The sequence below is a fragment of the Akanthomyces muscarius genome, chromosome 2, assembly GCF_028009165.1.
Source record: "Akanthomyces muscarius strain Ve6 chromosome 2, whole genome shotgun sequence".
In the NCBI taxonomy this organism is placed as follows: Eukaryota; Fungi; Ascomycota; class Sordariomycetes; order Hypocreales; family Cordycipitaceae; genus Akanthomyces; species Akanthomyces muscarius.
Window position 1 is genome coordinate 4,806,348 of NC_079242.1, and position 26,918 is coordinate 4,833,265.

General features: G+C 55.6%; 7 protein-coding genes across 7 annotated transcripts; 3 read left to right on the top strand and 4 right to left on the bottom strand.

Annotated features, from left to right (window-relative positions):
* Positions 1 to 12: 12 nt before the first annotated feature.
* LMH87_004726 (uncharacterized protein) lies at positions 13 to 2,094 on the top strand (the record flags this gene model as incomplete). Its single annotated transcript, XM_056195990.1, has 1 exon — positions 13 to 2,094. One exon carries the CDS (start codon positions 13 to 15, stop codon positions 2,092 to 2,094), a length of 2,082 nt encoding a protein of 693 aa, XP_056049565.1.
* Positions 2,095 to 2,816: 722 nt separating this feature from the next.
* Positions 2,817 to 3,237, bottom strand: LMH87_004727 (uncharacterized protein; the record flags this gene model as incomplete). Its single annotated transcript, XM_056195992.1, has 4 exons — positions 2,817 to 2,822; positions 2,887 to 2,992; positions 3,061 to 3,147; positions 3,200 to 3,237. 4 exons carry the CDS (start codon positions 3,235 to 3,237, stop codon positions 2,817 to 2,819), a joined length of 237 nt encoding a protein of 78 aa, XP_056049566.1.
* Positions 3,238 to 8,898: 5,661 nt separating this feature from the next.
* On the top strand, positions 8,899 to 12,063 carry LMH87_004728 (uncharacterized protein; the record flags this gene model as incomplete). Its single annotated transcript, XM_056195993.1, has 3 exons — positions 8,899 to 10,500; positions 10,554 to 10,732; positions 10,785 to 12,063. 3 exons carry the CDS (start codon positions 8,899 to 8,901, stop codon positions 12,061 to 12,063), a joined length of 3,060 nt encoding a protein of 1,019 aa, XP_056049567.1.
* An 899-nt stretch (positions 12,064 to 12,962) lies between these two features.
* On the top strand, positions 12,963 to 14,385 carry LMH87_004729 (uncharacterized protein; the record flags this gene model as incomplete). The annotated part of the gene is made up of 3 exons (XM_056195994.1): positions 12,963 to 13,050; positions 13,111 to 13,346; positions 13,429 to 14,385. 3 exons carry the CDS (start codon positions 12,963 to 12,965, stop codon positions 14,383 to 14,385), a joined length of 1,281 nt encoding a protein of 426 aa, XP_056049568.1.
* An 856-nt stretch (positions 14,386 to 15,241) lies between these two features.
* On the bottom strand, positions 15,242 to 16,870 carry LMH87_004730 (uncharacterized protein; the record flags this gene model as incomplete). The annotated part of the gene is made up of 1 exon (XM_056195995.1): positions 15,242 to 16,870. The coding sequence occupies one exon, from the start codon at positions 16,868 to 16,870 to the stop codon at positions 15,242 to 15,244; it is 1,629 nt and encodes a 542-aa protein (XP_056049569.1).
* A 4,368-nt stretch (positions 16,871 to 21,238) lies between these two features.
* LMH87_004731 (uncharacterized protein) lies at positions 21,239 to 22,313 on the bottom strand (the record flags this gene model as incomplete). Its single annotated transcript, XM_056195996.1, has 6 exons — positions 21,239 to 21,356; positions 21,410 to 21,432; positions 21,684 to 21,804; positions 21,888 to 21,914; positions 22,177 to 22,193; positions 22,251 to 22,313. The coding sequence occupies 6 exons, from the start codon at positions 22,311 to 22,313 to the stop codon at positions 21,239 to 21,241; spliced, it is 369 nt and encodes a 122-aa protein (XP_056049570.1).
* A 3,297-nt stretch (positions 22,314 to 25,610) lies between these two features.
* LMH87_004732 (uncharacterized protein) lies at positions 25,611 to 26,516 on the bottom strand (the record flags this gene model as incomplete). The annotated part of the gene is made up of 2 exons (XM_056195997.1): positions 25,611 to 26,230; positions 26,369 to 26,516. 2 exons carry the CDS (start codon positions 26,514 to 26,516, stop codon positions 25,611 to 25,613), a joined length of 768 nt encoding a protein of 255 aa, XP_056049571.1.
* Between the last annotated feature and the right edge of the window lie 402 nt (positions 26,517 to 26,918).

Here is a 26,918-nt window from a genome sequence, read left to right on the forward strand (position 1 = left end):
CTTTGTCAAGCAATGACATTCTTCTCGACTTCAAAGCTCGCCAATACTGAATCCGATGCCGACCGTCTTCGCGATGAACAACTAGCCCTCAATGCTGCCCAGCAGCCGTCCATCTCGCTAGACTCTTCCACCACCACGCCCATACCCATGTCTCGACACACAAACTTGGTGCCGTCCCCGTCGTCGCAAATGGCCGCTTCCCCGATCGATCGCGCCCATTCCCCCTCGCGTATAAATCAAAGAAATTCAGCCGAGGGTTCGGTCAATGCGCTGAGAATCTCCACAGATGTTCTTTCGACATCGCCTGGCGTATCTTCCTTTCCCAACTACCGCGACATTATGGCCCCAAACACCCGCAACCTTTCACCCTCACGTAATCCTTTGAACAGAACCACTTCGGCCAATTCCGTACAGCTAGCGCGAACGCCCAGTCTGAAAGCCGCCTTGACGGGCACCTTTGCCTCGTCCAACGGCTCCAGCAGCAACATCTCCAGTCCTGTTATAAATGCCATGGGCGACGTCACCCCGTTGCCCAGCCCCCTCATGTCATCCGACTCGCCAGGTCCTTGGAAGCGTCTAAGCTTCACTTCAGCCTCTCCACCTCAATATCGAAGCAAACTTGACATTGTTGGCGAAATCGCCTCTCCCACTTCCAGCTATCCCGACTCTCAGCCGACTTCTACCTCGCCAAAGCGCAAGCCCTACCTCGTCAACCAACAGCAAGATTCGATAGCCGTGCCGCCGCAGCCCATTCCACCCACCAACAGGAAACCGCATCACACGAGGAATCGCAGCGTCAGCGAGTATGTCCCCGACCCCATCTCAGTCCAGAAGCGTCCTGTCGTCGTTTCTGGGACCCATACAAGAAGGGACGGCACCGAGCACAGCGACTCCGGTCTGCGACGAGAGTCCAATCTGGCCGAGTCGCGGGGTCTTACTCCAAGTGTGACCAAACCCCCTACGCCTCCTCCCAGCGATTCGTCCAAGGACTCCATGGACAGCCCCGTCAAGGTGCAGGACCCTTCTTTTGAGTACTTCAAGGCACGTAGCCGCAGTGATCACAAGAACCGTCGCTGGAGATCCCTTGGCTTGTTAGGTCGCGGCACGTTTAGTCGAGTCATGCTGGCGACAAGCCAGATTGTTCCTGACGGTGAAGGGCCGGAGATGATGGCAGGCGCGCCACCCGTGTGCCGTCTAAATCGCAAAACGCTTGTTGCCGTCAAAGTGTGCGAGCATGGCCCACGAGGTGGCGCAAGCGAAGACCGTGTTGAAATGAGCCTCAAGCGTGAGCTAGAAATCATGCAGGTCATTCATCACCCTTCACTGCTTGACCTTAAAGCTTGGAGCATTGAGCCGACACGAGCAATCTTGGTCATGGGGTTTTGTCCGGGCGGCGATCTCTTTGACGTTACCACTTCGCATCGCAAGATCCTGACATCGTCCTTGATGGCCCGCATCATGGCGGAGCTCGTCTCCGCCGTCCAGTATTTGCATGACCAGAACATTGTCCATCGCGATATCAAACTGGAGAATGTTCTAGTCAACATTCCTGCTACAGACCTGGCAAGCACAAGTATCAACTGGTCAACGTATCCTCACTCTGTCATCGCCCTAGCAGATTTTGGACTTTCTCGCCGTATAGCGCCAGGCGAGCAGCTGGAAACACGATGCGGCTCGGACGATTATGCCGCGCCCGAAGTCATCATGGGCCAGCAGTACGATGGACGAGCCACGGACGCCTGGTCCCTCGGAGTTCTTCTCTACGCATTGCTCGAAGCTCGACTTCCCTTTGACCCCCATCCCGGTATGAGCGATGCCCACCGCATGCGCAGCCGCACCAGTCACCGTATCGCGCGCGTAGAGTGGCGCTGGGTCGAGTATGCCGGCGATGACGGAGACCACGAGGGCGACGAAGCCAAGTTTGAGCATGCCGGCTTGCTCGGCGCGATGCGCATTGCGGAGGGCCTACTGCGACGCGCACGCAGCCGCTGGACCCTGGAAAAGGTGGCTGCCGAACCTTGGGTTGCCAATGCGCTTTGCATTGACGGAGGCATTCGCTTCAGAGAAGAAGACGCAGGAGAGGAGGTTTCATGACAGACAACTCTCCTGCACAAACACAAGCTTGACATTCATTCAGCCATCCCTGCGTGTTCAAAGACACGATGCAGGCTCTTTTCTCACTCTACGACTCTATTCTGTCGCTGGGGCTGGACGGCGTTTCTTTCCTTTTCTTTTTCTCAAACCTTTTTACTAACTTTAGACTTATGATTCCCACATGTACAATTACCTCTTATTCATTAACCTTTGTCATCCCTTTGTTTCAATCGACACTTTTTGAATTGTCAAATCTGTTTTGCTGTTGGGCAATTCATTGCACGCCGCACGGCTTCTTTCTTTCTCACTTTCATGCTCTTCGTTTTCTTCTTTTTTCCTTCTTTTCTTCTCTGATCGTTGCCTGTCTTCTCTCGCTACTACGAAGAAAGCGAAAAAAGCACTCGCTATATGACGAACAAGGACAGCGTTGGATACGAGCTGCAATGCCAGGAAATCATTGGGAGGGTAGAGGTCCGCGCAGGAAACGAAATCAATAAACTAATACATGACCACCACTACTCCTCGAAGCTTTGTAATTCATGATGTAGATTTGATTGTACGACGGGAATCGGTAGTAATGCCGTTATTTTTGTATCGGTTTCGATCGATAGGGGACGTGTTTGGGTATCTCGCCGACGGTCGCGTAGGATTGAGGGGGTGGTGTCGGATGTCGGAGACTTTGGTGGCTAGCATCACACGTCCGTGTTCACAGTACGTGCATTCTATATCTGTTTAGAAGCAAGGTTATTCTTTCCTGTCTAGGACAGCATGTCTTCAACGATTATAACACACGACATTGAGTCTTTGCTCCATCGTGGAGTGGCTGTTCGGTGGCAGATCAGTGCGGCTTGACCGACATCCGCACCGCCTCAACCTGCATCTTTGGGGCGTCGTATATCTGCATAGAAGCAGTATCATCAGCTTGGTGTCTAGAAGAGAACGTCTTCAACGATTTGTAAAGGCGACGTCGAATCTTGTGCCATTGTGGGACGGCTCTTTGGTGGGCAAATCAGCAAGTTGCTTGGACCGACTTCCGCGATGCATCGATGCATCCTATATCTGTCAAAAAGCGAGCTCATCTTTCTTGACTAGAGCAGCACGTCACCCAAGCTTTGTACAGGCAGTATCAAGCCTTTGATACATCGTGGCAGAGGCCTTTCGGTGGCAAGCCAGCTTGTTGCCTTGGACCGACATCCGCGAACGTCTCCTCGCCTTGTGCCCCCTTTCGCACGCAGAAGATCAACCCCCTTCCTTGCCTCTCCTACAGGAGGGCTGAGCCAGGGCTCACACTCCCCTGTTGAAGAAAATGAGGCGTCCGTCCTCCCCATGCAGAAAAAAAAAAGGTGGCAAGGTCAAAGGAGCGAGGCTTGCACGCCACCGGCTCGAGTGATGATGTGGCCGTAGAGATCGAAAGACAGGGAGAAGGGCGAGTCTGGGCGCATTTTAATTAATAAATGGCTTGTGTTGCTTTTAATAGAATAAGACATGATGGTAATGGGAGACTGCGAGGCGCAGGACACAGCTCACAATCTCGGTTCTCGATTCATGCCCAGCCCATGTCGGGGCGTTGTATTTCCATTACATACTACGAAACTGTCCCCCTCCCCTTCGGCACGTATATCCAACACGTAATGAATCCTTGGCCTTGTCCCTTTGTAGATTGGGCAGGGAAAATGATCACTGTAGCAGTACAAGTCGGAGAGGCCATGGTGAACGCGTGGGCGAGTCATTGTTATCACACGTTTTTCTCGTCAGACTTTTGCAAGTGTTACCCCAGATATGAGTACGGCGTTGCATCGTCACGTTTGAGGAGGAAAAATGGTTCCACGTTTCAGACCCCATGGGGAAAATGGACGCAAGGAGGAGATCATGTCCATGACTTGTGCAATCCCAGCGCGGGGAAAGCACTCCACGAGGTGGGCAACAGAAAGGAAATCCCCGTGCTAGCCGACGTCAAGCGAGAGTGCATCGTGTCCGCTGGCGCGGGCGCCCATTTTTTATTTTTGGCCAAACCACAGCAACATGTGTGTGTGTGTGTGTGATTTGTTTTAGTCATTAGTTTCAATCAGCCCGGCAAGCAGACAAGGAGAGGCCACGCCAGGAAACCAACTTGGGCATCGACCCCGAGCCTGCACATCGCAAGGAGCTTGCCAACGGCTGGCTACGTCTTGTGAGCTGCCGCTGTCCGGCCACTGATAACGCACCTCTCTCGGTGTGAGCTCGCCATCTATCGCGAGCGGGCGCAGGTGACGACCCAGCCCTGTAATTGAAAATTCAACCTTCACTCCCGTCGCCTCGGAGTGCTGCTCAGAGGAGCAATGGTAAAGGTGGGCGCTTCATGCGCCCGCCCGTCCATCCATCCATCCATCCATCCATCCATCCTCCCCCCCATGCGGAAAGAGTGCGCGCGAGTTGCGCCAGCTACGACTCTTGTTGCCTGTTGCGTTCCAGATTGCCTCAGCCTCTCTTTCAGCTCATTGCGCAACACTCGAGGAAGAGAAAAGGAACCGAAGTTGCACGAATAAACCTCAAGTTGCTTTCCCTCGCAGACATTAAACCTCACGAAGCAACGGCCCAGCACAGCTCCCCGCACGCGGCCGTTTCCGCGGCTCGAAAAACTCGCACGACTGTACGGATAAATCGGGCAGCGAAGAGGCCCAGCAAAAAAGAAAAAAAAAGAAAAAAAAAAGAAAATGGTCTGATTGCTCCTCTTCTAAATCGACGACAGTCACCCTTGTTTGTCCTGCCGTGGGCGCGCGGACGGGCGGGCTCTTGGTCCGCCCCCCCATCCGCTCTCCGCGGTCGAAATAGGAAGCTGCTTTTGGGCTGTTCCGCCAGAGACGACGAGGCAGGGTAATTTTCTTCTCCTCCAGAGTCCTGTTTCGACAGGAGACAAGCCGTTGCGGTTAATGCCGGTCGCTGGAGTCATGTCCCCCCCCCCCCCCCCCCCCCCTAGCCGCATTCAACATTGTGCTGTCGCGACTCGCTCTTCGTGCCTCGTAAAGACAAGACCGGACCGGCCTGGCTTGCTTGGCAAAAGGCAATAACAGAATGGCCAAGCCTTAGCTGAGATGGCCGACGATCGTTCCATCCGTCGTCCCTTGCCAGCCCCCGCATTCCCTGTTGCCGTTTTCCCCCCCAAGTCTTGGCCGTGCCCTGCCTCGCCCAACCTTCCGAGATCCTGTTGGAACAGCAGCCAGCGGTTGGTTTCTTGGCTTCGCAGCGATGCAAGAGACTCTTTCTCAAGCATTCCGGAAAAATACCTTGTCGAAATGGATGCCTTGCTCGAGAGGCTGCAAAGCACTGACCAACTTGACCCTCCCCGCCCTCCAACGTTAGCCAACGCCGCAATGCGACTCTTTCTTGTCTAGCGGCGCACAATGTGGCGTCAACCCTTGGGCCTGGCAGTCTTCTGTTCCCTCACCGGCGGCGCCAGCGGTAATTGCTGCCAGAAATCAGAAACAAGTCCTGCGTGTCTGCGTAATTTGCAAGTGTGAGCAAAAGCCCTATTATTCACAGGACGGACAAGTTCACCACACCAGTGCTTTTCAGTAATTTACCCAGGGCCAGAACCGGCCCCCCCTGCGCCGAACTGATACTGGCGCCCTCGCCGGCTTGAAATTGCACCACAATGCCAGCAGCCTGATATCATGAGCTATATAGCAGAGAACGGGGTAGTGCGCACGTCAACGAGACGGACAATTAATAATAATAAAACCCCCCATTCATCGGCCTTTTCTCGCCAACTTCACATGCCCGTCCCTTCTCCACTGCGCGGTATCCGGGAACCAAGAGGTGAGAATGGGCCCCTTATCGTGCAGTAGTGGAGTGTGAGTGCGTCAGAAGTCCGAGATGACGAGATTGACCAGGAAAAGAAGAAATGTAGCGCTCCAGACTTTGAGCACGTCAGTCTCTACAGGGCCGTTTCTGCGTGTCGCAGGGCGCGCTTTTCCCACAGACGCTGAAGAGCCGAGCGTCGTTTAATCGTCGCCAGCAGTTCGTTCTATCCTTGAAGATTATATCTACAGTGGTCTCATAAAAGGAAAACCTTATTGGAGGGTTCTCCCCCCCCCCTTGTAGCAGTAGCCTTTCCCCGCACCCGCCCTCGCTGCGACGGTGCTACTGGCACGGTGGAATTGGGCCAAAACGCTTAATACATGACCCCCGACCGTTGGGCTAAACAGCGGGCAACTCTAAAAGAGAAACAGCAGCGTAGCACTCATGGCGAGCCCTGTTGTTGTTGGCCATCCGAACATTTCAGAGGACAAGAGAACGCCATGGCTTTTCTGCCACATGGCCCTGGCCAAGTTCAACTCAACTCGGCGGGCCTGCCTGCAACATGCCAACGCCAAGGCGGACGTCGCTGCTGAGACAGCCATCATCTTGCTTCTAGTCCCCCAAGACATTTTTCCTTCTCGGTGCTATTCATAGACATACATGCAGGTCTCGCCTTGTCCGGCCCATGCTTTCTTTCTTTCCTCTCAGCAAGTGTGTCCTGCGCTGCATTCTGCATCTGTGTAAAGCTGTGCCGCTTCTCGGAACCTGCTGCCTGGAGAGGGCCACCGCAGCACCGAGGATAATGGAGCTGACACGGCCACAGGCGGCCGGCCTCGAGAGAGGGTCTGTCCACCGCCGATTCTAATCCGTCTTCTGGGATCATGACTGACTGACGGGGGTGCTTCTCTCGCATATGGGGCGGCGCCACCGACGCCTAAGCGGCTTTGGCCCCAAAGTCCAGCGCACACAGCTCACGGCGGCCTGGTAGTTACGGGTACAGCGCCGCCCAAATCTCCTCCTGCTCATTGCGTGTTTTCTTCTTCTTCTTCTGCTTCCTTTGCTGAGTCGTGCATCCCTTGCCGCCCCACCCTCGACCGGGAGACGCAAAAGGAAAAATTGGCACACATGTCTCTTCGTGGCGTCGTCGTGGGTGGCTTGCGGAAGCCCAGGACAGGATGCTCCCGAGAAGAGGAAAAAAAAAAGCCTCCCAGAATGCTGTGTACCCAGTAAATGACCTGCAGCCCTCCTGTGGCCTGCCCGTCGATAGCGCGGGGGGACGCCGGGGAAACAGAAACAAAGCAGACGAGAGAGAGACCAGTGATGTGCAGGATGAATAAGACTGCCCTGTAAAAATGCATTTGCCCATGCCCACAGCACTACTGATAGGCCGTGGTCCGTCTTCAGCTGCGCCGTCGTACCCACAAGAAGCGGTGCCGCTCCCCTTGTAATCCTCCCCCTCCCCCCCCAGGATCTTGGATCTTGTCCGAGTTCAGGGTTTCAAGGCGTGGTTACTGTGGTTGTCTGGTTGTCTGGTTGTCTGGTTGTCTGGCTCGCCCATTGTGTTCGTGCGGCAAAGGGTGAAAAAGACCGTTTCGCGGCTCGCAGGCTGCAACGTCTCCGGGGGGAGGGCAAAACAGGGCCTGGTGCTTTTTTCAAGATGACGAGCGAGGCGCGCTGTTCGGGGCCTCCGACCGCAGGCTGATGCTACCGCTCCTCGGGTCCTTGCTTGGATTGTGGCGCTCCCTGGCGCTGCTCTGGTCCTCGTCGTCCTCTTCCCTCGCTCACACCAACCAGGCCTGTCCGTCCTGTAGCAGCCCAGCCGAAACGCCACGCCACACGAGCACAGCACAGCACAGCACACCATCCCAGCAACAGGCTAGTACTCATCAGTAGCGCAGTGGCCGGTTACTGGTAGAGGATTGCTTCTCGAAGTGCTGGTGGAGCGGCGACTTGGTGAACAAGGCTCCATGGGCCGCCCCAGCTGTAACTAGTTACCCTCCCCGGAGCACCTTTATGCGGGATCGAGCCAGGGGGGGGCCAGTATCAGTGTCTTTTGATTGGCGCTGCCTGCTCGTGTGTGGTGGCTTGAGCCTTTTCACCTTCTCTTTCAGGCCGATGGTGGCATTTTCCCTCACATGCTGCCTCCCCCCCCTACTGGTGACTACTCAGTAGCTGGCAGGTCTTCTCACACGATGGCTGGCAGCCCTACTCCATTAGTTATTAGTTGCCCCCAATTTCTCAAGGGCCTTCTTTTTTCCCTTTCGCTGGTGGTCCTCTCTCTGTCCTGGTAGCACCTGTAATCGCCCATTCTCCTCCAGGCTGGCTCGCCTTAGGTTACATCCCCCTCTTCCAGACTCTCCTCCCCCCCCAGCCTACCCTTCTCTCCACTCCCCGCCGACTCTGGGTTCTTATCTGACTCTACACGCTTGCCAACCGGTACAGGCACAACGGCGCCTCGTCTTGACTGGTTCATCCTTCTTTTTCTGATATCAAAAGCGGCTTCGTGATAGCGATTAGTCCTTCTTGTCCGTCGACTTTTATTTTTGTAAACCGGACGGCCCTGCTTTCTGCTGCGCCACCACCCTCGGCACCACCTGGGCTCGCTCACACGGCTTCGCTTCGCTTCGCTTCTCTCTCACTGACAGGCGGGACCAATCTCACGGCGACTACCTGCACCACGCCTTATCACGCCCGTCGCTTTATCTGGGCTGCCCTGTCGCCGCGTGCCATCTTTTTTTCGCGGACATCTTTCACAGCTTCAGCCGTCGTCCGACCTTCTGTCGTCTTGCACATACACCGCCGCCGTACCACGAGCATGGGCTGCACCGTTGAGCCTCTCCACACTTCCCGTTGAGTTTTGGTTTTTTGCTCGCGCTCGTCTTTGGCTTGTCGGCTCGCAAGGGATGCCTTCAAGTCTCGAGAACTGACGGTATCGGCCACGGCTACTAAACTGCCTGACCCCTTCACCAGCCACCACTGCCTGTCATCCCGGGGTCGTACTGATCCCAGCACCGGGGCACAACCGCCATGTTTGACCATGATTCGGACAAGGCGCGGGCGTCGGGCTTTTCGCTCGATGGCTTTGACAATATGAGGGAACATAATTATTTCTCCTCGGGAGACGGCTTAGGCTCCATCGCCCCGTCCCAGCTCTCAAGGATGCCCGACGACATGTCCCGTATGGACTCGCACGCAATGGACTGGACCCCAACGCCGACTGGCCAAGGCTCTCATTTTCGCAACCAAAATACGTTTCACGACCAAGAGGACTTGATCGACTTCGACGACATGACGCCAGCACAGCCACAAGTCAGTGGTGTAGGACGCCTGGTGGCCCAGTTTGAAAACAAGGACTATGTACCTCCGCTGCCACCGCGGCCCATCATGAATACCGCTCCCAGCCCTGCGGAAACAGATCCGTCATTAACGAATTCCTCCTTCTCATCATATTTTAGCAGTTTTGCCGGCGCAGCACACGTTAACCATGCACCAAGCCCTGTCGGTAGCCCCGTCGACTCACACTATGGATCTTTTGGCGACGTACTCTCCAGGATCACGAGCCCGCAGGATATCAACAGCATCGAGTCCAGCTCGCCCCTGCTAACCTTTGGAACATTTCCCAATGCGCGCATCGCAAGCCCGCATATCAGCGCCGTTCGGTCTCATGCTGTACCAGGCATATCGCAGTTTGCGGATGAGAGAACGCGGACTCCCTTTACCGGAGAACACAAAACCATGCCGAATCCCGACAGCATGGATACCGACTCTGGCATGTTCGGCGACGTTGAGCGCAACATTCTTACCTTTTTGAAGTCCGAGCTTGATGGCGGCAACCGCCTGCAAAGCCTGCAGCCTACGCCACAAGAATCTCAGCAGATGCAGCATGTGACTCCTCAGGCGACTCAGCAGATGAATTTTGCGCCAGTCCAACAAGTGCATCAACAGCTGAGACAACAATTGAGCAACAGGACGCAGCCGTCGATATCTCAATCGATCCAATCAAACCAACCTACTCAGCCGTTTCAGCAGACCAAGCCGACTCCGTTCAGCCAGCCAAATCAGCCAGCCCAGCCGACTCGACCAACCCAGCCAGCTCAACCTACACCACCTGCCCAGGCCAGTCGACCAGCCGAGCCTGCCCAGCAGCTTACCCGCCAACCCAGCACTCAAAGCAGCTATCAATCGACCCAGCAGCCGAAATCACCTTTCCAAAGCTCTTTCGGGGGCTCAACCACGTCTGGGACACCAGGCTTCTCGATATGGCGTCCTCCATCCTCGCCCGAGATCAAGGAAGAGCCGACAGCCGACAGCCCTGTCATGTTCTCAAAGAGCCTGTTTGAGAAACCGCCAATTCCGCCAAAGCCCAAGCCGATTCAAGAAGCGCAACAGATCACGCTGGATTTCAGCTTGTCCGCCAAAGACAAGGGGAAGGCGCCAGTAAAACCACCGAAGCCTCCCAAGCCACCCCGTTCGAAACTACAGCCACCACCACCTCCTCCGCCTCGGCCTCTGGACACTAGCAATCTCAGCGCCGGCCCTAGTAGCGAGCAGGTACCGCAGACTCCTGCGACGCCTGCAACCCCCGCGACCCCTTCAACGACGGCAGATGTTACTTCACCTGGACCTTCGGTAAGAAGCCCACACAATAGTCCCCTTCGAGTCATTACTAACTTGTGAGAAAGACCTTGAGACAGGCGGTGTCTGCGCTTCGAGGCCACGGTTTGCGTCCAGGCAGGGAACTAGTCCCGGCTGAGATTTGGGAACACCACAAGCCAACCATTCGCTCACTATACTTGGATGATCGCAAACCTTTGAAAGAAGTCATGTCCATCATGGCGGAAAAGTACAACTTTCAGGCCACGTAAGTCGACATCAAGAACCGTAGGCGGTAATGAGCTAACCCGTTTTTGCAGGCCCAAAATGTACAAGACACGGTTTTCGCAATGGGGATTCGCCAAAAACAATACCGAAGACGAAGTGAAGAGGCTGTTGTCGATGAAGTTTCAGCGCGATGCCGAGGGCAAAATTTCCGAATTCGTACGCAACGGCCGCGTGGTGAATCTCGGCACCTATCTCAAGCGCAAAGGCGTCACCGAGTACGACCTCATCGATTTCGAGCAGCCTGTTGATCTGCCGGCCCATATCCGCTGCAGAACCCCGACGCCGCCGCCGCCGCCCATTTACTTTCACACGCCCGAGCTGGTGCGCGCCCAGGAGATTCTCGTCGGCAACGTCCGCAAAGCCTTTCTGCAGTGCCGCCAGTTTGAGACGGACGTCGGCACGGAGGTCGGCTGGACCGTCGTCCAAACGTGGGGTGCCTGGTCCTCTGAGATTCTCCTGGAAGCCAACTTCTTCTTCGAGGCTCTGGACACGGACACTGGCGGGCAGAGCCTCATGCGGGCATTTAAGCAGCTGGAGCAGGACCTCAAGACGCTGTCGCCTCTGGGTATCTTTGAGCTTCTGACCGGCATGGCGAACCGCGACCTGGGCCTCGTCGCCTCGCTCTGCAAGTATCTCGCCGCGCACTCGACCACCAACCTGGACCGCAATCACCCGATGCGCGTCATCTTTAACTGCCTGTACGACGTGCAGCAGAAGCACGGCGCGGCTATCCTATCGGAGCTGCTCTGGGGCTGCTCGCCGCTCATCGCCAACGAGCTCGAGGCCATCTACGGGCGCCGGCACCCGTACGTGGTGCGGGCCTGGCTCGACCTCGCCTACTTCAACAACCACGTGAACTTTGACCGGCTGCAGAAGATTGCGCTCGAGCTGCGCGCGGTGCAGAAGCAGCTGGAGCAGAAGAATGGCGAGACGGACGCCGAGGTGCTGGTGGTGCGCTATGCGCTCCTGCAGCTCATGTACGCGACGGAGCCCAAGTCGGACAACACCAAGCACGCCACCACGGAGCTGTGGGTGACGCTCAAGGGCATGAAGGTCCTGTGCCGCATCCGCGACTCCAAGTCCAACGCGTACTGCTACCACAGCCCCGTACGGCTGAGCCCGTGGACGAAGCGCTGCCGCCGCCGCTACGACGCCGCCGTCGCCATCTTCGAGGATCACCTCGGCGTCAAGCTGCACCCGTACTTTGAGGAGGACCTGCACACCTCGCTGCACGAGCTCGACTCTGGGGACTCGTGGGCCACGGCGCTCGACCAGCCGTCCGGCGGTAGCAATCGACTGGGCTACATCTGAGCCGGTTCTCGGAGTCCTCCAGAAAAAAAGTCTGTTGTCCTGAGACGGATTCTTGCAAAAAGGCATAATATACATTACCCAAAATACCCCTCTGCCTGGCCACCACGTCGCCAGAAACATATACGGCACAGACGGCATCACGAGTCTCATGACATTCTATTTCTCCCCGTTGACGTCGACTACAATTTGCATGAAGATACTTCTTCGCAGCACCTCGTCGCGTTTCGATGCGTTCGCTATCTTTCTTTCTTTTTCGCACTTTTCTGCTTCTTCCCGTTTTCGATTGCGCTGGAATTCTGGCGTTTCTTTTTTTTAAAAATTCACGGAAAATGGAGCGTGATTCTGTCATCATCGATCCTCTTCATTTTCCTTACTGTAACATTAGTCATAACATCTGATCGCGATGCGTTTGAAACGAGAAACGATACCAATCTGGCAGCGGGCCAGCCCTTATGAGCGAAATAGCATTAGTTTCTTTCTTTTCTCGATATTCTTTTTTCCTTATTCTTATTATGGGTGGACGGAGGACCTGGGGGGAAAGCGATTTCAAAATATCATCTTGTTTTCTTTTGCTGGTTTTGTCTTTTGTTCATTGGGCAGCGGCAGGTTGCTGGCACATTGTTCGGCCTCGTCGCGCTGCTTCCGCATAATAGTGTCGAGTGTGGAATTTCCCAAAACGCCACCGCCGCAATTGCATAAATTAATTGCGAACAATAAAAAGAATTGGATTTCATCAGCTTGCTTCTATTTACTTTCAGGCAATTACGTACGTGTACTCATCTTTGCGCTTGTTGCGGCAGGCCATACTGGTAGTTTGCATGGTGACTGTGGATCGTCGACAACCGACCAAATTTCGAACATGCAACTTTCAAACCCCTTGGACAGCAACTGCACAAGCCATGCTGGCCCTACGATCATGTCGTGCTTCTAGCAAACTGGCAAGAAGCACATGTCAACGATCTTCTTCATCGTATAGGACAGTCAAGGGTTCGTGCCCCTCCCCTCAGCCTTTTCTTCGTGTCCTCATCCACTGATCCAAAACGCTAGAGTTTGACGTCGTCTTCCTGCGCCAGCAGGGCGTCAAGTTTCCCAAGTGGCACCTCACGGCGCCCATCCGGCGCGACAGCCGCGTCCGGCTCTCCTACGGCGCGTCCGTCGCGGCGTCCGACCTGCTCGGCAAGCAGATCCTGGAGCGGACCGTCGACGACAAGGGCAACGCCGTCGCGATCCACGAGCCGACTCTGGCGAGCTACATTGTCAACAGCGACAGAGCAGCGACGCCGGTACTTTTTACCCCTAAATCCCCTCGAAACAAGTTGACCCATCATTAACAATCTTCCCCTTTTTTTTGATTCCCATGTATAGATATATCCCAGTGATGCCGAGACCATCGTGTCGCTGCTGGACCTCAACCTGACTCGCCCCGGCGAAGAAGCCGACGAGGACGACGACGGCGCCCCCTTTGAAGTCTTCGAGGCCGGCACCGGCATGGGCAGCCTGAGCCTGCACATTGCGCGCGCCCTGCACGCCGCCAACCCGCCCGTGCCCGCCGCGCTGCGCCACCTCCTCCGCAGCAGCCCCCTGGCGCGCAGCGTCGCCGCCTCGGGCGGCGTGCTCGAGCTCTCGGCCGGCGACGCCGCGCTGCTGTCCGCGTACAGGTCCTCGCGGCGCGCCGTGCTGCAGACGCTCGACCGCAGCGGCAAGCACACGCGCGCCGCGTACAAGCTCGTACGGCACTTTCGCCGCGCGCAGTACCTCGCCGACGTCGACTTCCACGTCGGCGCCGTCGACGCCTACGTCGGCGAGCGGCTCGCGGCGTCGGGCGGCCGGCCCGTCTTTGCGCGCGCGGTGCTGGACCTGCCGGCCGCGCACAGGCACGCGGCGGCGCTGGTCCGCGCGCTGCACCCCAACGCGGTGCTGGTCGTCTTCAGCCCGTCCGTCAGCCAGATTGCCGAGTTTCAGGCCTGGGCGCTGGAGAGCGAGGGCGCGGGCCTGCAGCTGGAGAAGGTTCTGGAGCTACCGACGACGTCGACGGCCGACGGCGTGCGCGACGGCGGCTGCGGCGGCCGGCACTGGGACGTCAAGATTGTCAAGCCCAAGCCCGCGCCCCCGGGGGAGGGCGAGGAGACGCTGCCCGGCGCGGATGTGGCAGAGGATGATGGATCGGCTGCGGTGGAGGAGCGCGAACCGGTCGTCGTCATGCGGCCCAAGGTCGGCGGGCGTGTCGCCGGCGGTGGCTTCATTGCCGTGTATCGCAAGTGGCCTGCGGGAACGAGCCGCCAGCAACAGCCTGAAGGGCTCGGGACAGAAGCAGAGGCGTGAAAGGTCTAGGTATGCTTTGGAGGCGGCCGTGTGCTGTTTAGTGTAACAAAATTTGCATGTTATAGTTGCTACGCATAGAAATTCGCGACATTGTACGAGAGAAATGGAACAATGAAATATTTAAAATCAATTATCAAATACCCGCCTGCTAATTATGCCAACGCTATTCCAAGCAACCGAAAAATAATGGAATGGAGGGGGTATCCTAATGCATATACGCACAAACGACCCGGATCGTCCAAAACAAAGATGGCCTTTCTCTTGTTTGGTGACCGCTTCAGTTTCATGCCATCATAACGACGTAAGTCCCAATATATCAAAACCGCCTGGCGAAAACAATATGCAAGAAAGAAGAAAAGAGCAAATGCGAAACGAGAAGCCGAAAGAAAAGAAAAGCTGCAAGAAGCACAATGTCCAGCACTGCTTCTAAAGCTGACCGTCGTGCGGGTTGGCTAGCGACGGGCACGACAGGCTGCTCAAGAGAGGAAATCAGATGCGAGCGCCAGCTCCGTACTGGCATCTCTGATCCGATGTATAAAAGAAAACTGGACCGTGCCGCTCTCTGAAGAAAATAGTTAAAGGACGAATGGATGAGAAAACAGAACCTCCTGACGAGGGACGTTCTCATTCGGGCGTGAGCCCTAGAGCACTGAGCGTATAATAGACAGGTTTGTCCTGTCGAGTCTTCTTTTTTCAGTGTTGTAACAGCCAAATGTCGCCGCCATTGGTAATGATGCATGCCAATGGAAGAGCTTGCGCTTTCTTGCGACATGTCCTCTAAAGACAGAAAAAGAGTAGAGAGAAAAGAAAAAAAGGGAAAAGCGAAAATGTGAAAAGCAAAGTCCATGGACCAGCACTACAAGCTGGTCACCCGGTCTGCCGGCGCTCGAGCGCAGCAAACGGTGAGCTTCAGGCTGGTGCCGAGCTCCTGGCACTCGTTCAAGAGTGCCTTGTCGTCCCATATACCCTTGCGCCCCTCCTTGGCGCCGGCTGCATTCTCGTAGCAGCGCGTGTACCACCAACGGCCCACGCGGGTCACCATCTTGGTAATGTTGGCGTCCGCCGCCGGGCCATTCTCCTTCATCATATCCGACAGGCTAGCCTGGGCTTGCGGCGGTGGCTTCTTGCTCGAGCCACTGCTGTTCCTCGGCTGCGTGATGGAGCTTGCCACGGGGACTCCCACCTTGGCTGCTCGGATCGCCGAGAAGCCGCCCTTGCCCAGCAGCTTGACGAGAATATCGGCTGCAGATGCGAGACTCGTACCAGGCGACTGCTCGTGGATCATTTCCTTCAGCGTCCGAATCGCGCGACGACCTCTGTTGCCCATGTTGTTCAGGTCCAGATCAAGAATGGCAAGCTCGAGAAACCCCCCTGGCTTCAACACGCGCCGTGCCTCGGCAATTATGTTGCGGTAGTGCGACTCGGGCGCTGCGACAGGGAAGCGGTACACAACAGAGTCGAAGCTTTGGGGAGCAAACGGGAACTTGGCTAGATGATCGATGTACTGGACTTGGTGGTGATTTGGCGGGCTAAGAAGAGCGCTTGATTCCCCCTTCTTAGTGTTCTCGGCCAGTGGAGCTCGAGGAGAGAGGTTGTAGAAGTTGGCCTTTGGATATGTCTCAGCAACATAAAAGGACCAGTCGTCGTTTCCAAGACCATCAAGTACCAAGATAGAGTGGCGGGACACTGGAGAAGTTGAGTCTAGTCTGTCCGCAATCAACTCATGACGCAAGTCACTGAAAAGCACATGCCCAAACGTGAGCCATTTGCTGACCGTCATGGAGCCAACGCGAAGGTTAACTTGCGCCAACGGTGAGTTGTAGTCGAAGGAGCTGGAACTGCTACCAGAAAACCGAGTCTTGGCAGATCCAGAGCTATGGCGCCGCGAGCCCGTGGGCTCGGCACTCCTTCGCCTCATCCATAGGCCTTCGTCACCAGCGCGTAGGGAAGAGGCATGTGGCTGAAACGCTGCCTTGAGCCTCTCAGTCATGTCGGCACTGCAGTAGCTTGATCGTGACAGGTCGGAGAGCATAGAGACCTTTCTCTCTGCGACAACCGGAGATTCTAGCTGAATACCTCTACCGAGCCTTTCCTGGTAGGTTTCCAGATGGAACGGGGTACCTCGCGAAGATGTTGTGGATCGTCTCAGGCGCTCCGAATCATCACCCAGGAGATCGTTGTACTCCTCCCAAATCTCATCTTCAGCTGGTGGATCATCTGGCTGTGGAATAATGGCTGTGGCTCCAGCATAACAGAACCCAGAAGAACTCGAGCTTGTGCAAGCCGTTCCAATGGAGAACTTTCTTGGTGAGAACGACAAAAACTCTTTGTTGGATGTGTCGCCAATGAGTCCACTGTTGCGGTGTGAGTCCTGCGAAGCAGTCTGTGTGGTGGTGTTTCCAGGCGTTGACTCTTGCGGGAACACTTCCGTCGAGAACAGCGGCATAGGAACATTCGCGGCCGATTCCTGGCTGTTTGGCCCCATGGAAATAGGGGCCTTCTGCAGACTTGCCCTGAAGGGCCGGGAAAAGCTCCTGGGAGAAGCAGGGTTGTGATAACGAGTAGCAACTTTCGGAATGCGCCCTACCTGCTGTAATCGACTTGGTCTGCGAATTGGCCTGAGAACACCTTGTTCATTCACCGCAGGGGCTGATGCACTGGCAGTCATGGTACTGTCAAGAACAGGCGAGGGACGCTGTATTTCGAAAGAGCTAGCGGGCAGGCGATGTGGGAGAACGTTCGCGTCATACAAGACGTCGTGAACCTTTGGATCTTCGGCATTGCCGTGTTCTGAAGCATCCATGATCGCGTAAAATGCCACAGGGCGCTTGTCAACTTCCACTGTTGTTACTGTCGCTGCAACAGTGGCACTTGAAGCCTTTTCGGGCTCTGGGGTAGTCTTTGCCCGTCCAAAAAAGTTCCACTTTCGCGGCGATCGCTGCTTCTTCTTCAACTTGCGCGGGGCTTGCTGCGAGATGGTAGAGTCTTGCGAAAGATCTCTGTGAAGTTCTATATGGGAATCATCCGACAATACGCTAGTATCGATGCTTGTCAGAGGCGACCCCGAGACAGCTGACGTGTTGATGGGCTGTGGAAGACGCAAAGGGCTATCGGGCGCAGTGTTTAATCTCTGAACGGAGCGGCGAAGAGCCAATGTCGGCCGTTTGATTCCATCCTCAGAGTCGCTGCTGCTGTAGAAACGATGTTCCCTGTATGGCAGTAGAGAAGGTTGAAGCTTGTTCTGATCTTGGAGTACACCATGAACATGTCTCAGCTGTGACTCGGTGCTTGGTCGGCTGAAAGACTGGCTGACACTGCTGTCTGTAGGTGACAGTTCAAAGCTCCTATTTCTGTTTTCTACCAACCCACCACCGGAAATGACGACGGGATTCATGCGGTCAGCGAAGAAGGAGTCGTCGCTTGCGATTGTTTCTTGTGATGCTTGTGGCCCGGCGTAATTGTAGGTGTGACTTGCGCCACCGCTTCGGCGACGCGGTGCGCCAATTTTCCCGTAGCCTTCATGGCCTGTCCCGGCTGCTGGGCCTTTTCTTGCAAGTTTCAGTGTTTCTTTCTTCTCCTCCTGATCCTCGCTTGTCTTCTTGCGCCCAAAGAAGTTGAAGCGACTAATCGATGAAGATTTGGCGCTCGAAGAGGACTTGGCAGTTTGTGGTCTGGATGTTGTCGTATTTTCCTTCACTGGAGCCCTGAATGGGTCGACCGGAAGGTGAGAGATCGATGCATTCTTTGTAGGCTTGGTCGGGGATGAGGATTTGCGAGAATGACTGGTCGATTCACTACCCCTACTATCACCCCTGCCACCGCGCAGGTTGCTTTGAATGACTGGGACTGGGTCGAACAATTGCGATTTCAAGTCTGGTGTTCCTTTTCGACTCGGACGAAGCGGTATCGGCGGCCGTTGCGGAGATGAGATCACCGATTTTCCCTTGCTGCTGACGGCGGGCATCTTCTCTTCCTCTGTTGCGCTGTCATCCTTGGCCTTCCGAAACTTTTGGGAAGATTTTCTGGGCGGTGGGTTAGGCGGCGCCACTGCGAGCTTGCCTGGGCGCTTTTGGGGTGTAGTTTTGCCCCCTTCTCTGACTGTTGAGCTTGATGACGACGAAGTAACTGATTCTCGAACAGCATCCAGGCCGCGAGGGTCGGTGGCTAATGTGTCTGCTTCCTGGGGAATGCTGCCTGCGCGTCGACGGGTAACGGGGGGTCTGGAGTATGCTGGGCTTGATTGCTTCGGCTTTATGTAGTAGTTAGGGCGGCTCGGTGCAATCAAGCCGGGCGATTGGGATGAGATTGAGGTTGGCGTCGTATCGCGGCTGTATGGGCCCGGTCCGGGAGATGCGGAGAACTTCGTTGACGGGCTAGCACTGACCATACTCAATTGCGAGCTGCTTCCCGAGAAACCTGCGCTAGCAGGAGTGGGAGGTGGCAGGTCATGGGTCGACAACTTATACAGGCCTTCAGTAGAAGGCTTGCGGAACCCCAGCTCGGATTGCTGTTCATGATTGCGATAGCGATCCAGCTCGGGATAGATAAATGGTAACTTTGGGGCGTTTGATCTCAACTCTGGTGACCTGTTTGATGCCGATGAATCCGGTTTGGCGGCTTTTGTTCCAATGTCGAGATAAATATCAAGCGCTTCGTCAATAGATGCCATTGACTGTCTTTTGGGTGATGCTGAAATTCGGCGGTTCTCGTCGGGCACTGCTGTATTGCGAGCTATAAATGAAGCTCGCTTAATAGGTTGCTCGCCAAGACTTTTCAGGCTGCTGTCGTAGGAGATCCCCGAAGAAGACGAGTCAAGGCTGCCTTGGGCACGACTTCGCGAAGAGGAGGAACCAGAAACGCTGATGGAGGGCATTCGTCGGGGCTCGTGGCTCTGCGGCGGAGACGTAGGAACTGGTAGTCCGGAATCGGGTTTCCCTGCCATGCGCATAGACCTGCTTGGTATTCTCGAATGCTGCTGTCTGGGCTGCTGTTCTGGCTTTGTCGATGAAACTTCCCGTGTCGCATTCGAGTTGATGGGTCGGGGCAGGCCTCCTGAGGCGGAGGTCTGCATCCTCCTTGACCGAACACCATCAGATGGATTCGCAGGCAGGCCGTATCCCCCAAACTCTCGCTTGAGAGATGCCATGGCGGCGGTGCATCAAGCAGGGGGTTTCTAGCAGATTGGACTCATAGTAGGTGACAATCTGCTTTACGACGCTGTGTACCGCTGCACAGTCCAAATGGCGACGTAGAGCTATTTTTAGCTATTACGCCCCCCAACCTTTGGCAAATGAGAAAATTCGCTCCAAATAGGTGATCTCCTCGGTACAATCAAGTTTCTAGTTGACCAAGCGTCGTGGCAGAAATGTGACTCGGTTGCGAGACTATCGTTACTCACGTGGGGTATGAAGCGCCGTTGAAAGCCCCCAACGATTCTTCAACTGGTGGGTAATAGGTGCAGAGTGTTGTATAAGGCTGAAAATAGGGAGAAGTCAATTTTGAATGAACTGGCAGGCCGACAGTGAATACGAAGTCGAGTAGCGGTCCCCGGTGGAGGGGGTATCGGCGCGAGGTAGTAGTGGGGAGCGAAAATCGGCAGTGTGCGGGTAAGCTGACTGGGGCCAGGGACTGGTAAAAACTCGTTTTTGCCGCTGGGAGGAAAGCCGGAAGAGATTCGACAATATGGCGGCTAGCGATGTGATGTAGAGAGGCGCAAAGATATTAATGACGAGTATAAGACGTAAAAGGAAAGTATTCAACTTGTAGAGTCGCACACGGAAGCTTTGTGTGTCCGTGCTCAGGCAAAGTTCAAGCGCTAATGTCAACGGCCAGCAGAGACAGTAGATGAGAAGTGAAAAGAGATGACAACGAGATATCAAGGAGGTGTGGCAGCCGGAATAGCCATGGTATTTAGACGAGGAACAGGTCTGCGGTAGAACAATGTGGGCAAGGGGAGAAGCATAGGCATGGATGAACACGAGTGCAGCTCTGGGATCTGGTGGCGGCACTTGCACCCAAGTCCAGAGGCGTGCAGAAGTTGCTCTATTTTGGCTACATGGCCGCCATCCCTGGCCGCATATCCCCAGCCAGAGCCCACCCCTCAATGGCTGGAGTCGCCGAACGCCCAAGGACAAAGAGCCAACTTGGGCATAGTATGGGCATGCTGCCACGACCTGCAGAAATCTTGTTGGGTGGACGGGAGGGCCCCAAGGCAGCCTGAGGCGCCGCTGGGCTGGGGACCGACCACTGTGAATCAGCGAACTGCGCCGCGACGCAAGTGGAATCCAGTCCATCGACGTGCATTCGACTTGTCCTATGGGAGCACGACGGCACCGGGATAGCGCTGCAATTGGGTATCAACACGGTACGCCCCTGCAGACGTGGAGGAGCGGACTATTGTCGACCTGCTGTCTCTGGTGCTCAGCGCGCGACCATCAACAGGCGTGCGGCGCCGTGGTGGGCCAACGAGGCAGCTAAGTAAATGGCGCTGGCAAGCTCCCCATTATGCTCGACGACGAGAATATCCACGACGGCTGTTTGTGGTCCCTGGCACACGGCAAGGAAGGAATGGCCCGGCGGACCAGCCCTAGTCCAACACTGTCTGTAGCGTGCGAGAGAACCGTGCTAAACCATCCTGTGGTGGTGGTGTCATGGCCTATGGCCGTGATTGTAGCCAGTAGTTGGTTGCGGCTGTGTGGATATCACATCCAGAGACTGGAGCTGCTATTAGCTGGACACTAAAAGATGGACGCTAAAAGTTGGATTCAAGAGGGCCGATAGGCTCTGCCACCGTTGGACTGGAGACTCAAGTCCCCCAAGACGCCATGGAAAGCCTCTTGCCACTCCTACGTGGCTATGACAGGCACAATCGCGCTGCAATGGACAGCGACGCGGAAATGATGCTTGATGCAACGCGTGGGTTCGCGAAGACCGGCGCGCCGGGGTGAGCTGGCTCGCGACCGAGATGGATGCTGCCAAAGTTGTTAAAAGGCTGCATGTCTCGGACATGCAGTACGTGTCTCACTGATGCGCCTCCGAGAGGACGATCTGGCAAGCAAACTGGGGCATGGCGTAGCTAGCAGCAACCAGGAAAAATAGCGCCCGCCATATGGCGCTTCCCATTGTTCAAGCAGCCTGTGGTAGAATGGCACCCGCCCACACTTAACGAGTTGATGGATGCCAAGCACAATGTCATTGAAGTTGAAACTTTCACCACGCCGTCGGTTGCCATCCAAAGTGCGTATTGGTAGTACAAGGCTGGCAAACTCAGTGACCCTGGAAGCTGCTACGGCACTGACTGGCACCATTTTGTCTACGAAGCGGGCGATGTGAGTAGTAGTCGAGCACGGGCTGCTTTGTAGACCGCCGTGTAATGCAGCGTTTTTGAGCCGTAATTGCAAGGAGCCTGACAAAGACATGCTGTGCCTTGTTAGCGCAACTCAGCTTCAGATTGTATTACTAGGAGGCCGAAGACGGCCAAATGGCCGGACAGGGGGGCTTGCCTAACTGTGCGATTGGTGTCGAACAGCCTTCAGCTCAGGGTCAGAATCCACCAGAAATGGAGATGTAAGTGATCGTCGTGTGCTTCCTGCATGGCCCGCACGATGGCCTCTCTAGATTACTTGTCTCCGCCACGGTTAACAACTGTACCAGCAGCGCAGAGGCAAGAAGGATTTCGAAGGGGATAAAAAAATTGCGGGCTCGTCATATATGATGAGAAAGCTTGGAAGCGTCAGATGTCACACCCTCTCTTGTAAAGGCATGAAGCTAAAGTCAAGCCGCGCCATGCACCGGGAGCGTCCCCCGTCCTGCCCAAGGTTACAGGTGGTGGTCGAGCAAAAAGCAATGAAAAAGTCTGCACCCACCTCACCCACTTCAATTTGACTGGCAAGGCTCTCTCCTTTTTTTGCGCGAAGGTCTCGCGCCATTTTGAGTTTGAATATGGGCAGACAATTGGTTGAAATTCTAGACAGACTAGAGGCGCAGCGCCGCCGCGATTGGACAAAATGTGTCCAATGGCGTGCTGCTGTGGTAGTTATCGCACATCCCTGTAAGAATTTCAAGAACCGCAGTGCGGAAAGCCTTCATGGTTCGTTTAATTTAGAAGCATCGCGTTCTTTTGACAGAGGCAACCGTTTCCTGTCTTTGTCGACGCTATTCTCTGGTGCCCCGGTGGTCGTAGAGGCACACCCGGGTGCAGTTGACCATGGCGTTGATTGTTGACTGCCGAATGATTTGGATTCAACCTTTGCTATCAGTGGCAAAAATGCCACGCTGGCAGGCATTCATCAAGTTTGGTCGCTTTGCAGCGTCATAGTATGTTGAAAATCTGTTGGCACCACGTTGTTGCTCAAGAGGCGGGGGGCGACAAGGCGTTTTTGATGATGCTATTCTTGGATTCCGCTGACGATGACTAGTAAGTAAAAATCTACAAGGCAGTGCGGGAAGTAGATGCATAGCTACATGGCGGGAATTCCTGCAGCCAGCCTGTTAAGCTGAAAGGCCTGCAGTGCTAGCCCATGTAATACCTATATTTGCATGGTGGCAGTTGGCAGACGCGAGCTAGTGCACTGGCGAGCCATGTCGATGGGTCCTTGTAGCTGCAATGCCTGCATATCTTGGGACCGGCAATCGTCTGATGGAGTCATGGATACACGGCGTCAGAACTTGAAGCTTGGGTTTGGCGTTGGGCATTAAGAGGCAGCCGGTCGACAAACGCAGAAGCCATCTGGAATGTGCAGCAAGAACACTGCTTCGCCACACCTGGCCACAGTTTGATGGGCGCCGCCCCAGTGAGGCTAGTGACGTGGCAGAGCCACCGCCCACAAGTGAAAAATGGCAACAACGGGCTGGTCCGAAGCTAGCAGCCATAGCAAACCTCACAACCACTGGCAACTGTCGGTGCATGCAACTAACCGGTGGCGGGAGGCCCATCAGAGACATGCCTCACTGGGCAATCGTAGATCGCCCCGTCTCCACGTCCATCCTGTCCACGATTATGCGAGCCAAATACGAAGTCGTCTTGCCATTTACCCGCCCTGCACCGCCAGGGCCATGAGGTCACCCGACATCTTCCACCGCTTTCCAGCACGTCAAGTGGCCAGATGACATATCGCCGTCGAGGCGGTGACAGGGGTTTCAATGGCTATTTTTCGCCCACGTTTCGTCCCTCGCGAAAAACTTTGTTTTAATCCGGACGAGACAAGTAAGCCGATGCGAGACAAAGAGGCAAACCGGGCTGCCTGATAACCACGTCTGACTGACTCTGCATCCCGAACGTCTGGGCCTGCCGCCCTTACCATACAGCCAGCTTCTACTTTTTCTGACGAATGGCGCGGCGCAGAATGTGTGTCTTTTCTGTTAGCGCCAATCAGTCGCCGCGTCTGGGGGCCGACGTCTGGGCAACTCGCCCGTTCTGCCACACCATTGGCTGATGGGAAAACTGGTCCAAACCCCGACAGGAGCCTCACTTTTGTCCCTCTTACACATCTACTGGCTGAGCGGCTGCAAACTATTTGCTACACACCTTCCTCCCTGGCCCCGTACGTTCAAACTCGTTCACGTGCGCGACCCTGTTACTTGGAACCGTTTCGTCTGTGGAGGAGTGCGGCTGCGATCGCCCTGGCTGACATGGTGAAAGCTCGACGTTCTATGGCTGGCTCGCTCACGATACAAACGAGAGGCGTAAAATCCTGCAGGGCCTATTGAACTCCCATGAGTCAGGGACTTTTCGACACGCCCTAGTAGCTATGACGCATTCGCGCCTATTGCCGTCTTGGCTACGATACCAACAATCGTCGTCCGAAACTCGAGACTGGTGTGCTTGAGCGAGAAGTGGTCACCTGCCCAAGACTGTCATCGCAGGCGTGGACGGGTCATGCCGCTGACCTTGATCCATACCCTATCGGACGGCATTTCGCATGCGTCATTTACACTTGGAAGCCTTGACCACCTTACCTGCGCCATTCACGGCCCTCGACAGCTGCTGCTTACTACCTAGCGAGTCTCACCAGCGGCAACAGAGTCATGTGGTTTTCACACATGGTCACAAAGACGGGTAAAAACGATTATCAGAGACCAATTAAGGTTCGCCAAGGCTACCCGGCCTTGCGCGTTTCCATCTGCGGTCGTGTGTTGACACGCCGCCCGATGACATATTGCCGTGGGCAACGGCTGTCAACTCGATACTGCGCTGAGTCCTATTATGGACTACCTATTATGGACTACCCTCGGCGCGTACCGCTCGCATCTCATTTGCTGAACGATCGACACCAAGTGACGGCGTGAGCGCTAACTCGCCGGAATCACATCGGAGCCGGGATGGCACGTAACGTACAGGGTAGCGTGCCACCTGCCCACCACGGAACTGTAAATTTTCGCCTTTTGCTCAACCATGTCGGGGCCGGGATCGTTCATCAGCTGAACTTATCTTCGGGAGGTGGGCGTGCCGTCGACGGACTACACCACAGTCAAGTGTAGCCCGTGTTGCGTCGCACTCAGCTCCATCTTAGCCCCGATCCTGGCCCTTGTCGCCGAAGAGGGTGGTGGGTAAGGGCACACAGCAGCAATCTTGCGTGATGGAAGCGTAGACATCATCAGAACCTATAATGTAGAGAGTGAGACAACATATGCAGTTGGTTTAATTGCTATACTGCCTGCATTCAGCCGAGATGAGATGCATGCCGCGGTTCAGCGCCCCGGGGCAGTTGGGCACCAAAGCGCCATGCAGCATGATTGTACTATTGGAAAGCCATGCGAGCCTGCCCGAGGTTCCTACAGCCTTTTTCGTAAAGAAAACCAATTCGGCAGCACATCCCGGGAAGTGCTTACCCCGGTGGCGGCTCTGGACATTCCCTGCCGGCTTGTGCCAGAGCCGCATTTGGGCTTGTACAATATACTGTTCGCAGGTGACCAGATATGCACAACCCTCATGCTATCTTGCTTGACATTCTATCGGGTAGCCATGTTCTGATTCGCTAGACGCTCTCTAGAACCGGGACGCAAAGATGGCTAGGTACATTAAAGGTGCTGCTGCAAGCGAAGAAAGAAAGAGAAGTCAACCAGGAAGGCAAGCTGTGAACTCATCGGCGAGCAGCACATACTCTCTTAATCAACACACTCAAGTCACATTGTATCGATTCCAGGTTTTCATATCCAGCATAATTTTCTCATTTTTTTAGGGGGTTTCGAATCTATTTTTGCGCGCTTTTCGCCGTGACAGTCCATCAAGCAGCAGCAAATCGAGCAGCACGCTTCTCAGCTTTGGCCTTTTCAGCAGGATCAGTCAGAATCCGAGAGCCCTTTGACTGAGCGTTATCGCCGCCGCCACCACCACCACCGCCGCCCTGTCGACCATTGCGACCATTGCGGCGGTCGTTTCCTCTGCGATCTGTGCTCTGGCGCTTTCCGGGACGCTGGCCGTCCTGGTGCTGGCCGCGGCCGCGCTTCAGAGGACGCTCGGGCAGCGCCGAGTCGAGGCCCGAGACGTCTTTTTCCTCGAGGCCGAAGCGTTCGGAGCGCTCGGCGCGCTTCTTGGCGTCGTCGTTGTCCTCCTCGATGCCGAATCGCTTCGCGCGGTCGGCACGCTTCTTGGCTTCTTCGTCGGCGGTCGTGGAGGAGAGGCCCATGGCGAACGAGGGAGGCGGCGCGACGGGCTCGGCGGGAGCATCAGCGGGAGCGGCCGCGGCATCAGCCTCGGCAGGCTTTGTCTCGTCCGTGGCAGCATCCTTGGGCGCAGCATCGGCTGCAGGCGCAGTCTCTGTAGTGGCGGCGGGAGCAGCGGGAGCGGCGGCGGCGGGCTTCGCACCTTCGTCGTCGCTGTACGTGATCTCGTCGTCTTTGGCAGCTGTATCGAACGGGTTAGCCTGCAATCTCAAAGCCATCTTGCGCTGCAAGCGCATCGCAGCATCTCAGAGTCACAGTGTAGACAACAGTCCGCCTGTCCATCTCCGTTCTCCTTGATGGGTCGCGCGATCCAACGTACCAGGTTTGGCCTCAGCATCGCCAGCGGGCTTGTCGTCTTCCTCTTGGAGGCGAGCAATCAGATCGGCCTTGTTGCCTGTCTGGGCGAGCTTGCGCTCAGCCAAGAGCTTCTTCAGCTCTGGCACCTTCATCGAAGCGTAGTCGGCCATTGTGATGACTGTTGTCGATGGGCTGTGAAACGTGAAAAGAATGTTGCTGTCGCGAAGCAAGGGAGCGAAGCGCCGATTCGAGGGGAGCGGCGCAGGGTTGGGATCGCGCAGTCGCGAGCGGTGCCGGAATATCGGCTACTTTTGTAATAATGCGTATGCGCTTCGATGAATCGTAATGTAGACGGCGCGCAGAGGTTGATGGTGCTGGGCAAAGTCGGTGATGGATTGAGATGGGTCGAGAAAGTTGGCGCGCGCGCGTTGCTGCGTAGCTACCCCAGCAAGCTGGCACCTGGGACACGGATTCCTGGTTACAGCGGGTTCACAGCGGCGGCGCACTGAATGTTAGTGGACCCGGTACAAAGACCCGCGCTAAATATAGGCCAGCAGACAGGTACCTACCTA